This window comes from Populus nigra, chromosome 11 (assembly GCF_951802175.1).
Source record: "Populus nigra chromosome 11, ddPopNigr1.1, whole genome shotgun sequence".
Taxonomy (NCBI): Eukaryota; Viridiplantae; Streptophyta; class Magnoliopsida; order Malpighiales; family Salicaceae; genus Populus; species Populus nigra.
The window spans coordinates 5001151-5017038 of record NC_084862.1 but is presented as its reverse complement, the minus strand read 5'-3'; the positions used below and the strand labels follow the sequence as shown (position 1 = coordinate 5017038).

Below are 15888 nucleotides of genomic sequence, written 5' to 3'. Positions count from 1 at the left end.
TTGGTCCCTCTAACAATTTGTTTCCAGCCATCCTTGCTTAATATTTCCATGTCCTAAGAATCATGCACGCTTGTGACACTGGCACGTGCCACAATGAACTTCAGTCTTCATCTCGTCGAGCTTTCGTTGCTTGAGATTTATCTTCTTGACGCAACAAGACTGGAGAATTCTTTGCCTTTTGCTTTATTAGTTCTGTTTAGATTTTGAAATTGGGCTGTTGCTTGCAAGGGTTCCTCTACCATAAAAAGAAGAAAAAGTAAAAAAAAAAAAAAAACAAAGAAAAATAATGACACCCAAAACAAATAATTTTGGCGGAATGTAATAAGTTTTTAAATTGAAAATAAATTAAAATATTACCGCATATATTATTAATATTACCAATACTAATAATTATATTCAACTCATCTCTAATTAAGAAAAGTATTGCACTTGAGAGCCTAGCTGCTGTGGTCAATCGTGTGTCTTGTTCCGCCCCCGTCCTGGGTTTGACCCTCTATGCACAACTGTCACCCTCGCGGTGCCTAACCTGTCCCTGGACTTGCAGGATGTCCAGTGGGCCGTGGGGAATAGTCGTGGTGCGCGCAAACTGGCCGGGACACCTCACGTAAATAAAAAAAAAAAGTATTAATATAATCATAAGAGGTATAATTTAACTGGTTAAATCATAGATTTACTCCTTAGAGATCACTGATTTGAGTCTTATAAACATCAGAGTTACTGGAGGCTTACATGGTCGTTAATTTCAGGACCCATGGGATTAGTCAAGTAATGCGCAAACTGGTCCGAACACCCACATTAATAAAAAAAAACATTAATATTGGGAAATTTCCTAAGAAACAAATTATTAATTAAAACGAATCCTAAAAATAGAGGTCAATCCTGTTCTAACATTATTTGACGTAAAACAACATACTTAAATCACTAATAAACTGCATAGTTTTATATTAGAGCTTTGTTTTTTACTATTAAAATACTAAATATAAATTAAATTAAATTTTAAACTGAATCCCTAGTTTATTCATTATAGTTATTATCCTCTATTATATTTCAGTCTTTTGCACTAACACTAATATTAGTAGAAAAGAAAAGATTTGCTGAAAAGTAATGTATAAAATAGCCTAAAATTAATGACCTTTTCCTTTCTTTTCGCGGAAATAACTTGTTTGAGGATTGAGATAAAAAAAGAGTAAATTTATTTGTTTTTATATTTTAAAAGTATTTTTAAAAAAATTAAATTTAAATTTTTTTTGTTTTAAATTAATATTTTTTTATATTTTTAGATCCTTTTAATGTGCTGATTTTAAAAATAATTTTAAAAAAATAAAAAAATATTATTTTAATATATTTTTAAATAAAAATATTTTAAAAAATATTCCCAACCACTGCATCGAATAACTAACCGAATATTTGCTAAGAATAAATTAATTACAAAGAGAAGCGAAAATCACGGAAACGATTAATAATAAGAGTATTCTCTTGACCCATAAGTCAAGGGATTGGAGTACGTGTCAAGTTACTGGAGAAGACCTTGACCAACCGAAATAAATAAAAAAAACCATGTACTTAGCAACGTAAATAAAATAAACTAGAGAAGACTTGGGTCGGTCGGTCAAACAATATAGTTACAGGTATATTTTATTACTACCCTACTGTCACTCCTCCTTCTTTTTCTCAATTAGCACCGCACCATTATTATCATTTTTATTATTTTTATTACTATCAAAATTAATAAAATTATTTTGTTCATCATTATTCTTTTTATTTTTAAAATAAAACATTAAAGGATTTAAATTTTATTTTGACTCCGCTATTCTAATTTTAATTTCTCTATTCTCATTCCGGATATTTTATTACTATAATCTGAACACTTTCTAATAAAAAATAAATCCAAAATATTTATGATGAATACCTGCTATAAACAATCTTAGACAAAGATTTAACAATGACAATATGTTTGGTCCTAGGTTAAAACAATATCTCAAAGACATATACTTCTAATCAAATTACCTAGTCTTATATATTTATGGATTTAATTGATCTATCTACATAGAGATATATCATATCTTCCTACTAAATTTAGAAAAGTCATATTCTCACTATAAAATCTTCCAATAAAAATTAAGGAATTTTTTGTCTATCTAAGGTCTCTTTTAAATGGAATAAAACAGATTGGCAGTATTATCTTCATTTAAAGACTTTTTACAAGAAATAAAATGTATTATCTTGAAAAACTTGTCAACAACAATAAAGACAAATTCTATTCCTTATACAAGTTAACCTAAAAACAAAATCAATAAATAAATTCTCTTAGATATTTCTAGGTACAAACATGCATAAATGTGTGCTCTAAGTTAGCTTCTTAGTAGTTTAACAAACATAATAGTACTATTAAAATCATCAATCTTTACTCATGGCTTTCATCATCCAATTTTTATTCCTTTAAAAGAAAAAAAGATAAATAAAAAGATAAAAATCACCAACATTGGTGCCCAATATATATAAAACCTACCCTTGACACATGTTACACACATTGAGAGAGGAAAAGGAAAATTAAAAAATAATCATAAAAGACAAAAACATATATACTAAGGTATAAAAATAAAAATGAGAGAAGAAAAGATTCTCAAGGTAGTGGTCATTTCACATCCCAAACATACACATGTCGTACCATTATAAGATTGTTTTGCTTCCAACACCACTAGACTATCATTAGAGAAATAGCATGTTTAGGAGCGTGGTTGTCTTTGCGTTTTAAAGTGTTTTTCATGTTGAAATGCATTAAAATAATATTTTTTATTTTTAAAAAAATTATTTTTTAGATCAGCGCATCAAAATGATCCAAAACATACAAAAAACTTAAATTTTAACAAAAAAAAATTAAATTTTTTGAAAACACGGTGCTTCCAAACAACTTTTAAGGTAGAGACGTACATGAAACTAGTAATTTTACCTCATCTCAACCCATGTGTTGCATGCATAACATCTTCTTTATTGTTTTTTTTTTAATTTAGTCTAGTCCTTAATTCTTATCAAACTCATGTCTCAATCCGTACTTATTAGATTTTGTAATTAGGCTTATCGTGATCGTTTTATTTTCAATTTATTTAACAATATCTTATTTTGATTGATTCATTACAAATCTATGGTTTTCTAATATCTATGAATATCTTTTCCTCTTAAATTTTTCATATATTTTAGTGATCAATACCAAAATATTAAGAACACAATGGAATAAACTTTATCGTTTTCATAATTGAAATCAAAGAAATAAGGATTGAGTTGAATAATTTGATGGTGATATTAGCTTTTATAAAGGCTCCGATAAATGCAGTACCTTTTTTAATCTTTTGTACATCATTATAGTATACTTCCCTTTTAAATTGGAGTTGTCTGCACAATTTAAGGGTGTAAGTGGTGCTAACAGAAGAGCCATTGTTGTGGAAGAGGTAGGCATGCAGTTGCTCTTATGTAGGTAAAAGAGTTTGTGATGGCGGCGGCGGCGGAGGTCTATGACCTTCCCATGCACTGGAACTTCTGGCTTGTTAGCCATGGAAAACCATGAAAAAATAAATGGAACTAGCTTTTATTCAAGAATTCCTCACAAACAGTAACACTAATAAGGTTTAAGGTAAACCCTATAAGATTAAGATCTTTTCAATATTGATGAATGGACTGAAAGGTTGAAGATATACTGCTAAATTTAGAGATTATAAACACCTACAAAACAAGTTATTTATTGGGCTTAGAGACCATCTAATACTTTAGTTAGCATAAATATAGGAGAAATAAAGTCTTAAAATGTGTGTAGTGTGCGTGTGCGTGTAATCCAGTTGGTCTGGAAGGTTGACCTGGCAAAACTCAGTTAAAAACCTAGTTGCAATCCGTTGATTTTTATTTATTTTTATTAAAAAAGTATTATTTTAAATTTTTTTAAAAATAAAAATTGATCTGACCGACTCGGTGACCCGATTAAAATCCAGAATCCATACCTTGGATCAGGACAGCTACCAGGTTTAAAAAGTATGCTTCTCTATTTATCTCCTGTTTACTCGACTCCTCTGCCCCCCTTTAACACACAACGCCCCCCTGCGGACAGTTGATAACCCAGCCTTCAATATTGAAGAGCCATCCATTTTTCACTTAAGATAGCCTTGGACTGGACAAATCCAATTGATAAGGGGTGGATCCTGAGATTGACTGATTCATAATTTTACTCCATCAGCCAGGGAATATATATCTTTCCAATTGGGCACTTTCTTTTCTAAGACAAGATCATTCCTCGATTCCCATAGGGTCCGTAAGGCTACATACAGAGTTAAGAACCGTATTTTTCCCAACACAGCAAAATCCCCACTATTGAAACAGATTTTACTGTGTTGGGCAACAAAATCCTCACTATTCCAAAGTCTCCAGACATCATCGCATTCAAAGAACAAGTGGGATGTAGGTTCAATATCATTTCAGCAGATAGGACAGACATTTGAGCGGGTGGTGGAGTTTGATTCAGTCTATGCAGTTTCATGGATGTGTTCAATAACATTTCAGCAGATAGGACAGACATTTGAGCGGGTGGTGGAGTTTGATTCAGTCTATGCAGTTTCTTGGATGTGTGATGGCTCAACAAAGCTATGGTTCGGGAGGATGCAAATTCTTTTCAACTCTGTTGCCATGAAAGTTAAAGATTTGAGGAAAGTCAGCTTCATTTACACCATAAGACAAGGAAATGTAGTTGCTTGGCAAAGCAAAGCTTGGATAGGTGGGAGGATTTCATTCCCTGGTACTAATTCTATGTTCCTCGTTCAGTTTATTTTATTTAATCCTTTTTCTTTAGTTTTCCATTCTCTTGATGCTCTGTTCTGTCTTGCTTCTCTTCTCTAATAAAAGCTCATCGTTTTCATATATATAAAAAAAAACATGAGTTACTGTATACAGCTTTTCTTAGTCCCTAGTTATGTCCCTCACTTTCTACAAGCAACAAATTTGGTTGTAAATTGGTCGTATACTTCTTTAATTTTATGCCAAAGTGAAAACATTTACTTAATCTGATCAAGAAAGAACAGAAAAGATTTGCTTGGACACGTTTTCCACTTGTAAGAAGCCAAGTGATCGATGAAGCGGTTGCCAAAAGTTTGGTTAAATCATTAATAAATAAATAAAAACAACTAATGTAGATTTTTATCCGTCAAATCATAATAATTTTCAAAGCCAATATTGAAAATTTACCATGACAGAATTGTGAACTTGAAAAAATTAATGCTACGTCTCATGCATGGGCAAAGCATTAACGAAGAAGCATATCAGTCCCAAATTAAAGCATAGAAGTAAGTAATATATCCATTCTCAACCACCATTGTTGAAGAATGAATGTTATCCTAAGTAGCATTCTAATTACAATCCAAACCATAGGCTTATACATAATATAAAAAGTATTCTTGTCCATCTCCAGGTAAAAGTTCCATGGAGAGAGAGAGGGAGGGAGGGAGGGAAGGAGAGACGGCAGAGATTGGTGAAGCTGGCCTAAGTCCTAACCATGGTTGGTGGGTTAGAGGAAAAGAACCCAAGGGAACCAAAATATCTCCCTGGGTTACATGCAGGGTGCTTTGAGCTCCACATCCATTTATGGAGTTCTTAGCATGATGTTGTAATAAGATAACTAAATGCAAAGTAAACAAACACTACCCCTCCTATTGCTTACTAAAATGAGCTAAAACTCCCAAAGTTTAGCCCCATTGAATTTACAAGAAAGGAAAAACAAGAGTTGATAAGATTTTCTTCCCTCGCCGAAGGAAAGATCTTTTGTTAAAACACATTTAAGATTAATTCAAAGTAAAGTTGGTAAAAGCATTTATCGAAACATGACTGCACTGTCCTAGTTCTAAAATCCTAAGACTAGCTAGCTAGATGTTAATGCACAAAAAAACTGTGGGCAACCATGCCCATGATTTCGCTAAAAACTGCCTCTTCAACTCGAGGTGATTAGCCATGTTGGAGGGATTATCCATTTAAAAACTGTTCTTCAAAATGAAGGGTTTGCTGTCTTTCTTGTTGAATGTACATTTTTGGCAAACCATTTTTAAGTTGATTAGCCTTGCCTAGGCTAAAATTTACAAAATGGTTGTTTCACTTAGCCTTTCTGGGGCTACTGATTGAGAAACTTTTTTCCAACCAAGCTAATCCAATAGCTTGAGCTGGTGATTACATACACATGTATTGGTTCTCTTCAAGGAGGAACCCTTCTTTCAAAAAGATGCAATGAAAAAAGATGCATGACTCTCCAATTCTTGGAGAAGATTTTAACCCCTATGGGGGGTTTTGTGTGTGCAAGAAGCCCAAGATCCAGACATGGGCTTGTGTTAGGAAGAGAAAGAAAGAGAACCATGGTTAGGCCGAAGGAATTTGAGGCCTCGAATGAAACAGCTGAGGAAGCTCACAGAATAGAAGTGGCTAAACTGGGACACCCTCTAGCGATGAGGAATTGGTGGAGCTTGAAGAGCCAAGGTCACGCCTGTGGCACAGCAAAACACACTGTCAAAGATATCAGTACTCCTTCCAGTAAAAAAAGGCATAATTAATTAAGTATTGTTTAGAAAATAATTGTTTGGACCATTCCTTGCTGTAAAAACTTAACAGCATTAATCTATATAGGTTTTGTTTAAGAAATTATTTCTAATATAAGAGGATGTTGGGTAGCATAATTTAAAATCTTACATCGGAAAATGTGATCACTTGTCTTCTTTAGCTAAGCAGAAGAGGAAATAATACTATATATATATATATATTGGTGACCTAATTAAATTTTCAGTTCTCGTTTTACAAAGCCTAAAATTGGCAGATGCAGTAAAGGCCATAAATATGAGAAGAAGCCGTAAAGATGGCAAACCTGATGGCAAGGCCGCAGTGGGAGCAAGAGACATAGGTGCACCATAATGCTGTGGATATCCTCCGGTGGTTGAATTAATGGCTGAATACTGGAACAGGTTGTATGGGTACTGGACACCATAGCTCTGCCCGGAAGTAGGGTAGCTGGTGGCGGCTCCTCCACTTCCTTCTCCAAATTGTAGATACGGGTAAAAGGCTGCAGCTGAACCATTCATCAGCCCACCATGCCCAGTTCCATACATGGGATACTGTGCAGTTGCCCCTCCATACACATTGTAGTAGCTCTGCACCATTAACCCAAAATCCAAACAATTCACTAGAGATATATAATCTATTCATGCTTTCATTTTGTGCATTGAGTACAAAAACCCAAAAAAATTAAAAAATATCAGCAATGCATGAGTGCGGGTTTATTTATTTGTTTGGATAAGAAAATTGATTAGTGGTAACGTCTGGGGCATTGAATCTAAGACCTTAGCTTCGAGGAAATCTATGTTGCGAAGAAATAGGATAAATCAAAAGTTTTAACTTATTCCTACGGCGTCTTTCTAGCAAATTAACAAAGAAAACCCCGCCGGCGGTCACAGCTGGTCCATGAAATTTCAGAAGAAAGTGAAAGTGTTGCAGAGAACGGACCACAAAGCGTCGCTATTTTCAAATTGACAAAGAACAACAAGACAAAACAGCTTTAAATTAACTTTTGGTCACCACTTTGCATTAATTTTACATCTTTGGAGGCAAAATCACGATGACATTACTTTAATTTAGCTTATCGAGTACATACAATGATGGGCATCATAATGTACAAATGCTACCATATGTTAACAGTATTTTCCTTCTCTAACCAAGAACTATTCACTAATATTATAATTACATGTTAGTACATTAATAATTTAGTGAATACTATGTGTTGCAGAAAAGTTGTACAAAATAATTGTCTTGCCATGCCGACAATTGAAATGATAAGAGGTTAAAATCAATATTATTAAATTTAGCTTGATTTTAGCCAAGTATATTAGATTATAAATCTAACCCAGTTTAATTTAATAATTAAGTTGATTTGAAATTTAGTTTAAATTAGGATTAAAAAAAACTTATTATAAGTTAATCCGGTTAAATAAATCGAGCGGGGTTTAGATAAAAAGAGCAACATCCCCCGCGAAACATGGCAGCATGGTGAATAAATTTTTTACCTAGAACCCACCCCACCATCTAAGCATTTGACTAGCCCTAAAAAACGACAAAATCGGATGAATATATATTTCTCTCCGTCAATAATTTACATGATGGGAAAAGAATAAGTACTGCAACAATGATTTCACTCGAAGACTAACGATATGTGCCTGTCTTAAGAATATATCAGGCTTGTAACATCTTTCCAACTTGAACATTAAGAGAAAACATAACAAAATAGTTGTCTTAGAAGTGTGCACGTTAGACTTTTGAGCCAAGAAAATGCTGTCCTATGTAACTTGAGGTGTTCGACAAAGGTTATATCTTTCTCTTCTTTTTTTTGTTTCGATTACAATGTGCTACATACAGCTTTAATCTCGAAGAGAAATGGTGGATTAGAAATTAATTTCACCTGATAATTTATCAATGATTCTTACGGAAATGAATAAAACTAGCCATCCTCTTCCTTGCCTAGTTGCCTATTAAAAACACTCTACTTTTTCTTCATATGTTGCAAATGGATATGTACAGTGCTTTTGACACGGTTTGAAATGGCTTTTGAAGCAGTAAGTCATCCAAAACATATATATTCCTGGAAAAACCATTTGAGCAACTAGAAAAGGGAAACTTCTATATGAAGGAAGATAAATAGTAAAAATAATTGAAATAAAAAGTTTTTCCCTTAAAAGAAAAGTCACTGTCTGCTAAAAGTATGCTTGAAAACGCATCCAAAGATGTAGTGAGGAAAAAGCAAAAGAAAAGGAAGAATTTGTACAAACCGTTGGGTATGTGTAGTCTGGCGAGTATGAAGAGTACCTGAAATGGTGTAATTAAAGAGAAATGACAAAGCAAATAAAGTTAGTGCTCGATGCTTGACGTCAAAGGAGTCAGCGAAGATTCCAGAAAAAGAATAGCTGGAGCTTATGAAGCCAAAACAGTATAATGATTGCCTTTCAGCTAGCATACATCTGTGGGTATGCATGCATAAAATGATACATAAGAGGTTACTTTTATTTCATTTTGTTTTCTGGTTTAATTAAATTTGTCGGCCAGAGACTATAAATGGGCCATGGCAAAAGCTATCACAAGGCACCATTTTAAGCAGAAACCTTATATTTAAGCTATATAATTCTTACCAGAGACCATGGTGAGAAGCAAAATGAAGCATGGCATTAACATTTAGGGTGTCATATGCACGCATGAAAATGCACATGAATAAAATGTATAGAGGCAAGACTTTGAACATGGTTTTGCCTGTTGCAGGTGGGTCTCTGTCCTGCCATAATTATAGATATATAAATTGAGTTCAGGAATGGTGATTGCCATGGTCACCATTCACATATAGACGTATCCAGGGCTAGTAGGGTCTTGAAGAAAGGAGATGGCCACGTGCTTGTAATTTTTTGTCGAAATGCACAGTGTGAAAGCCATAATGTGTCATATTTGTGCCAGCAAGTTGAGCAATTGTAGTAAGACTTGACTCTTGAGGGAATGATCAGCAAGAAGCATGTGGATGGTGATGATGATGGAAAGGAATAAATAATGAATGGCTATCCTTTCTCTTCGTTTGAACCAGGTTCGAGAGAGAGATCTAGAGAGAGAGAGTATGATGAGGTGGCTTGATTGATGAAGCGTGCTCTCGACCACCCTAGTTTAATGGGTTGGGTCTGCATGAGTTGGCAATGCACGTGCATGCAGCATCCCAAAAGATATGAGAGAGAGAGAGAGAGAGAGGCTAGCATACCCATAGACATTATAGGGCATCCCTTGTTGGATGGCATAATGAGGGAAGGATGCAGCTGGAGGAAAAGCTGTGCCCACACCACCTCCGAACCCTGTCTGAAAAGAGCTCATTACCCTAAAGTTCCTCCCTGCTCCTCCTGCCATGACATTTATTTATTATTATTGTTTCATATTTTTACACTAAAGCAGTTATTTTTCAACTGAAAAACAGCTAACATAATCAAAGCTCGACCAGATCAAATGAAAAAGAAAAAAGAAAAAGAAGAAGAAGAAGCTGGCAGCCTTTTTATATATAAACTTCAATAATATTGATGGGATTAATAATAAAGCACAGATGTATTTCCTTAACAAGTAAACTAAGTTGTTTGCATGCTTGTAAAAGGCAATCCACTCTCTCAGTTATTACATCATGGAGTCCAGACTGTTCAAATTACGAAGAACAGAACCTTCTCCCATTTAGGAAGAATATTCACAATGCACGATGATTCGACTGTCAATGTGTTTCGTCGAAAACAGAATATGTTTTTGGACCTCCATCAAATTCTTATCCAAATTAATCAGCAATGAATATCCACAAAACTCTAATAACCTTTGCCCAAAGAATTAAATAATAACAATTTCTGTTTAGACTTAAGACAGTGAAAAGTAAAATGAATAAAAGTTGTAAAAACTTCTTCTTTTTTTTTTTGGATCTCTCAAATATATATATATATATATACACACATAAATATCCATATATATATGATCACATTAAAAAATTGTATGGAAGAGAAATTAAAATAGTAAAAGTAGTAGGAGTAGTATACCATGCTTTGGGGTAGAGGGTTTGGATCTCTGAACACCCATAGATGCAAGATTACAATTAGCTCTTCTTCCATCTATCACTGGAGCAGCATCCACACAAGCCCTCATGGCAGCATCAGGTTCTCGAAAAGTTACCTAAAATAGCAACAGCACACTTTCCCAGATTAACTACCTCAAAAATAAGACAAGACCCTAGTATAATTCTTGATTCTTTTTCGAAATCCGTAATTTCCATGCGTAACTCATAACTAGATCTGTCTTTAGCTCCAAGATCTCACCAACTGCATGCTTACAACACAAAAAACGCAGGATAAAAACATATATAGATGAAGCACAAAAGGGAGGGACATACAAATCCATAGCCTTTGGATCTGCCAGTGGCCTTATCAGTGATGACAACAGCTTCCAAGATCTCACCAAACTGCTCAAAGTATTTCTTCATGGTCTCCTTTTGAGTTTCCCAAGCCAACCCTCCAACAAATACCTTAGTATAAGTTGTGTCACCAAACTGACCTGCCAAATTTGCTGGAGTCATCTTTCTTGATTCTCTCTTTATCCCTCCTTTTCTTTCCTGAGATCTCTTGATATCACCAGTACCGCTGAAAACCAAAGCTCAGTAGCAAACAAAACTTTATAGTATATGTCAAAATGAGACCTAATATATGTGACTAAATTAACCTATGCGACACCCAATATGGACAGATAGAGGTGGTCGATCTAGATGTTATGTAAGTGCCAAAGATGAGAAAGACCCACTAGATTTGAAGGGATCTTTTCTTAGATTTTAGAGGTGAATTTTGGCGGTGATGGATGGTGGTCTTGATATTTGATCAAGGAGAGACAATTAGGTCAGTGAGATTGAAAGAGAGAGAGGGAATTGGGAGGGAAGAGAGAGCAAAAATGGCTAGAAAAAAAAAATTGGAAAGAAGAAAGACAACCTTGTAATACGGACATCAATTATATACTCAAACAGCAGCCCCGCCTCTTTTTCTCTTTCTCACGCGCCATTATTTCGTGTGTTTGCCACCATAAGATGATAATTGGTGTTTTGCTCATCATGTGTGCGATATACGTGCTGTGTTGAGTGTGGGTATGGCTTATGCGGCATTATTATGTCCCTCATAGCTGTACTTTGTATTATTTTGAGGGGGAAAGTCGAATGACTGATTGGTATGCCGTTTTTGCTCATAATTACGAAACTACCAAACGGAACTGCTGTGATGAGAGCAAAGTTCTTGGTGGCAGAAACGGAACGGGGAAGTTTTGGAAATCGAGGGCAGACGGATAAAATCACGCGGGAGGTCAACAGTCAACCCCTACGGATTAACTTGTGTGAAGTGGGAGTATCATGTGAGCAACTTCATGCTAAATTATTTTTCGTTAGATTATCCTTTTAATGGTTAGTTTTTTAATCTAATTAAATATTTTAGGTTAATAATGAATGGAAAATAAATTGATTAATACATGAATTTATTATATTCAAAAATATTTTAAAAAAAATATGTTGCTCTTAATGCAATTGTGTATTAATTGCTTTATTATTCACAAATCCAACTAGGATAAATGAACCATCATTGAGTTTTATTTTAGATTAATGATCAGTGGGTAATAAATTAATTAATACATAACTTTGTTGTGTTCAAAAAAAGTTTTTAAATAATATTTTTTGTTAATCCATATGTGTATTAGTAATTTTATTATTTACAAATTCATCCAAAATATATAAACCATCATTGAGTGTTATCTTAAGTTAATGGCAAGTGGGTAATAAATTGATTAATACATAATTTTATTATGTTCAAAATATTTTAAAAAATATCATGTTTTTTCTTATGATTATTTCTAAAAATAAAAAATATATAATAACTAAAATTTTATTTTCTTGTTAATCTGGATCTGTGAGTCCAAGGATGCTCTCGACAACACTTTTTTGATCTACTTTTTTAGTTATTCAATAAATCATCTTCAAGAAGCAAAGTCACTTGTAATAACAATATTTTTTTAAGATTATAAAATTTAAATATTTATAAAATCTTAATGTTATTTATGAATTGTAAATATTTATTTTTTATTTGAATTCTCTATGTTCATATTGATATGTGTGTGATTTTAGTCTCATGTTCTTTCTTTTAGATAACCTTTGATGTGGAGAGCAAATATAGGCTGGATTGGTAATCTTAAACAGTTTTATTCATATTATTTTATAACTATCCCCGCAGTTCCAACACTCCTATTTCAAAAGTGAGAAATGAGTTTCGTTACCAAGTCTAGGTCATAAAATCATTGTCTTAGATCATGATAATATTTTATCTTTAATAACAAACACATATACTAATTGAGGCAAACTATTAGCTAGCATATAAGAAATACATAATCGATCTCTCATTTAAAATCTCTATAAAAACAATAAGAATTTCCTAGTTACCATAAAATTAAGTGATGATTCTTTTATTATTATTTTTACTTATTTTTACATGTGTTCACCTTGATATTGGTAGCGACAAGGAGAATAGACAAAGTGATGAACACCCACCCTACAATTCAAAAAATAGCCAACTAATTAATTTTCATATTGGTACTCTTTTTGAACGAATGACACATGTGAATTTTTCATTTCTTCTAATTAAAAGGTTCAATAATCCTTTATAATGTAGAATCATTTGAAAGTTAATATGTAATAAGAGGTTAAATATGATAAAAGTTAATATGATCATTATAATGTATTTCTTGCGAAGAGGTCATGGGTTTTATATATATATATATATATATATATATATATATATATATATATATATATATATATATATAAAGAGAGAGAGAGAGAGAGAGAGATATTGTGAGATCATAAATTTTGAAAGCAAAAGTGCATAAAATAAAACTAAATGTAAAATAATATAAGATGAAGCCTATAGACCTAATTGTAACGCTCTTTTTGGAGATATAATATGGTTTGGTGTCAAAACCTTTCATTTAGAGAGATAAAAAATAAATAACTGAATAAAAACTAGGATGTTGAAGGCCTTAAACATTTTCAAGGACATGACAACATACCAACTATAGTATAACTTGCACTTAGTCTTGGGTGGGAAAAAAAAAAGCAATGTTTGTTTATGATAAGAATGAGGATTGAGTCTTTTTCTTGACCAAGTCTCATATTGCTTGAATTTTGTTCAATTAGTTTAAACCTTAATAAACGAACTCATCAATTAGCCATGCTTAAACTTAGTAAATAGCATGACTTGTAGGATGAAATTTTTGTAGGTTAGAAGCAATCATAGTAGGTTACATCGTGTATAAGTATTTAAATGAAGATTATTATATAACTAACTTTTAAACTAAGAATCGCATTAAAATTGTTTATAGGTATCCTTATTTTCTCTAATAATTTTTTTTCTCTTTCATATAGCCTTGTTTTTTAGCTAAATATAAACTATGACAATAAAAAAAAAACCTTGATTGTCGATCTTTTATTAATTTTTTATTTGAGTGTCTCACCTTTAGTTTTATATATTTATATTACTAACTTTAATTCTTTTATTTTTTATTTAGCACCGACTACTAGGTTAATCTATCTATTAGATGTTAATATGTTCATTATCTAATGACATGGAACAACAAATTCATGATGTCTCAAAGCTAAATTTTCTGATAAAGCTTTTAAGGATAAATAAAAAAACAATTATAGATATATTTGTAATTGTAATATAGTTTTTTAGTGTAACTAATATGTATATATGTAGGCCGATAGAAATCAATATATATGAGTGATTGAAGCAATTCTTTTCAAAAACCAAAAAGTTAACTTGGTAGCATATATAACTCTTTGGCACACCCTTTAACCCCATCTCTAAGCTCTCATTCTTTTACTCTATCAATTTAAAACTCACACTAGTTATGCCTCAAACATGACACTCTTTTTTTTATATCAAATTACTCTTTTCAATTGTTTCATTTGATAAACCTAATTCACCCTCATCTTGAATTGTTATTAGTTTATAGACCATGTTGAAGGATCAAAACTTCATAATAATATAGTCAATTGGTTGAAGAATAATCTAATTTACATTATCTTATTTCAACATGATTGGATGGTATTAAGTTGGATTATTTCTTCCCTCAGCAAGGATACATTTCTATATGTGTTAGGATTAATAACCATATATGATATATAAAGGTGTTAGTCAATGCTTTTGGTTTTATGTTATGTGGAAAGAAAATTTAAATCCACATTGCTTTAAGAGCCAAATAATAAAAATAAAAGTATGACTCAATTTATGAAAAAAGCAAAATTATTTGTTGGCAAGTTAGTTCTTTCTGGAAAACCTCTCTTCTTTAAAAGAGTTGAATGCTATTATTTTTAAATTGCTGGACACTAATATCATATCATTACTACTCTCAATGTTTAACTTGATCCTATAAATTTTCATGATTTTTCTATTTATTTTTGCTCTCATGAGCTTTCGCTTACTAACACCAAGGTTTCAATCTAACCCATAACCAATATGTCCAAACATATTGTTCAAGGTTCCAAGCTATTCATAAACATTATGCAGTCATATTCATAAAAAGTTTTGATAAAACCTTTTTGGAAGATGAATAAATTTTGTTGAATAATACATAATTTCCAAAGATGAATGAATTTGGCTTAACCTTAAATCTATGTTGGAGAGATAAATGAATTTGCCTTGAAAAATGAAGAGTTTTACTTAAATAAAGTTCATGAATAGTTAAAAAAATTGTAAATCTTTTTTAAACTATACATGAATTAGCATTGAATTACTTTTAATACTTGTATGAGAATGATGTAGTGAACATAATTTGATGAATAAAAAGAATTGTCTTTCTTTTAAAAAAAAATGAAAGCCTATGATTGAATATTCTAGGAATTGCTTCCAAAAGGTTCAAGAGAAGTATTGAACATTGAGCCTTTTTGAAAGATGAATGAATTTGGTTGAATATTAAATCGATTTTAAAAGATGAACGAACTTGGTTGACCATTGAACCTATGATGGATAAATTTGTTTTGAAATACAAAGAGTTTCACTCAAATAAATTTCTGCATAGTCTAAAAAAAACTTTAAAATTTTTCATGAACTTATTAGAATAAAACTATTCCTTTTTCAAGGAAAATCCATTCATTTCTCAAATATAGGTTCAATGCTCAACCAAATTCATTTATTTTTCAAAATTGATTCAATGTTCTGACCAAATTCATTAATCTTCCAAGAAAAATCAATGTTCAACATTTCCCTTTGAAACTTTTGGAAGCAATCCCTAGAACATCCAATT

General features: G+C 32.2%; 1 protein-coding gene across 2 annotated transcripts; it reads right to left on the bottom strand.

Moving 5' to 3' along the window:
• Positions 1-5281: 5281 nt before the first annotated feature.
• On the bottom strand, positions 5282-11545 carry LOC133706206 (uncharacterized). Of its 2 annotated transcripts, none has more exons than XM_062131686.1 (6): positions 10952-11545; positions 10602-10734; positions 9797-9932; positions 8832-8868; positions 6881-7163; positions 5282-6525 (listed from the first exon to the last, which is right to left on the bottom strand). In XM_062131686.1, exons 1-6 carry the CDS (start codon positions 11132-11134, stop codon positions 6500-6502), a joined length of 798 nt encoding a protein of 265 aa, XP_061987670.1. In that variant the 5' UTR covers positions 11135-11545; the 3' UTR covers positions 5282-6499. The 2 variants fall into 2 exon arrangements, with proteins under 2 accessions (XP_061987670.1, XP_061987669.1); XM_062131685.1 differs by having other exon boundaries at positions 5282-6505.
• Positions 11546-15888: the final 4343 nt, after the last annotated feature.

Coding starts and splice junctions, on each gene's coding strand:
- LOC133706206 (XM_062131685.1), bottom strand. CDS start 11,134: ATGACTCCAGCAAATTTGGCAGGTCAGTTTGGTGACACAACTTATACT. Junction 10,735..10,951: donor GATCCAAAGGCTATGGATTT/GTATGTCCCTCC, acceptor TTGCTATTTTAG/GTAACTTTTCGAGAACCTGA. Junction 9,933..10,601: donor ACCCTCTACCCCAAAGCATG/GTATACTACTCC, acceptor ATGTCATGGCAG/GAGGAGCAGGGAGGAACTTT.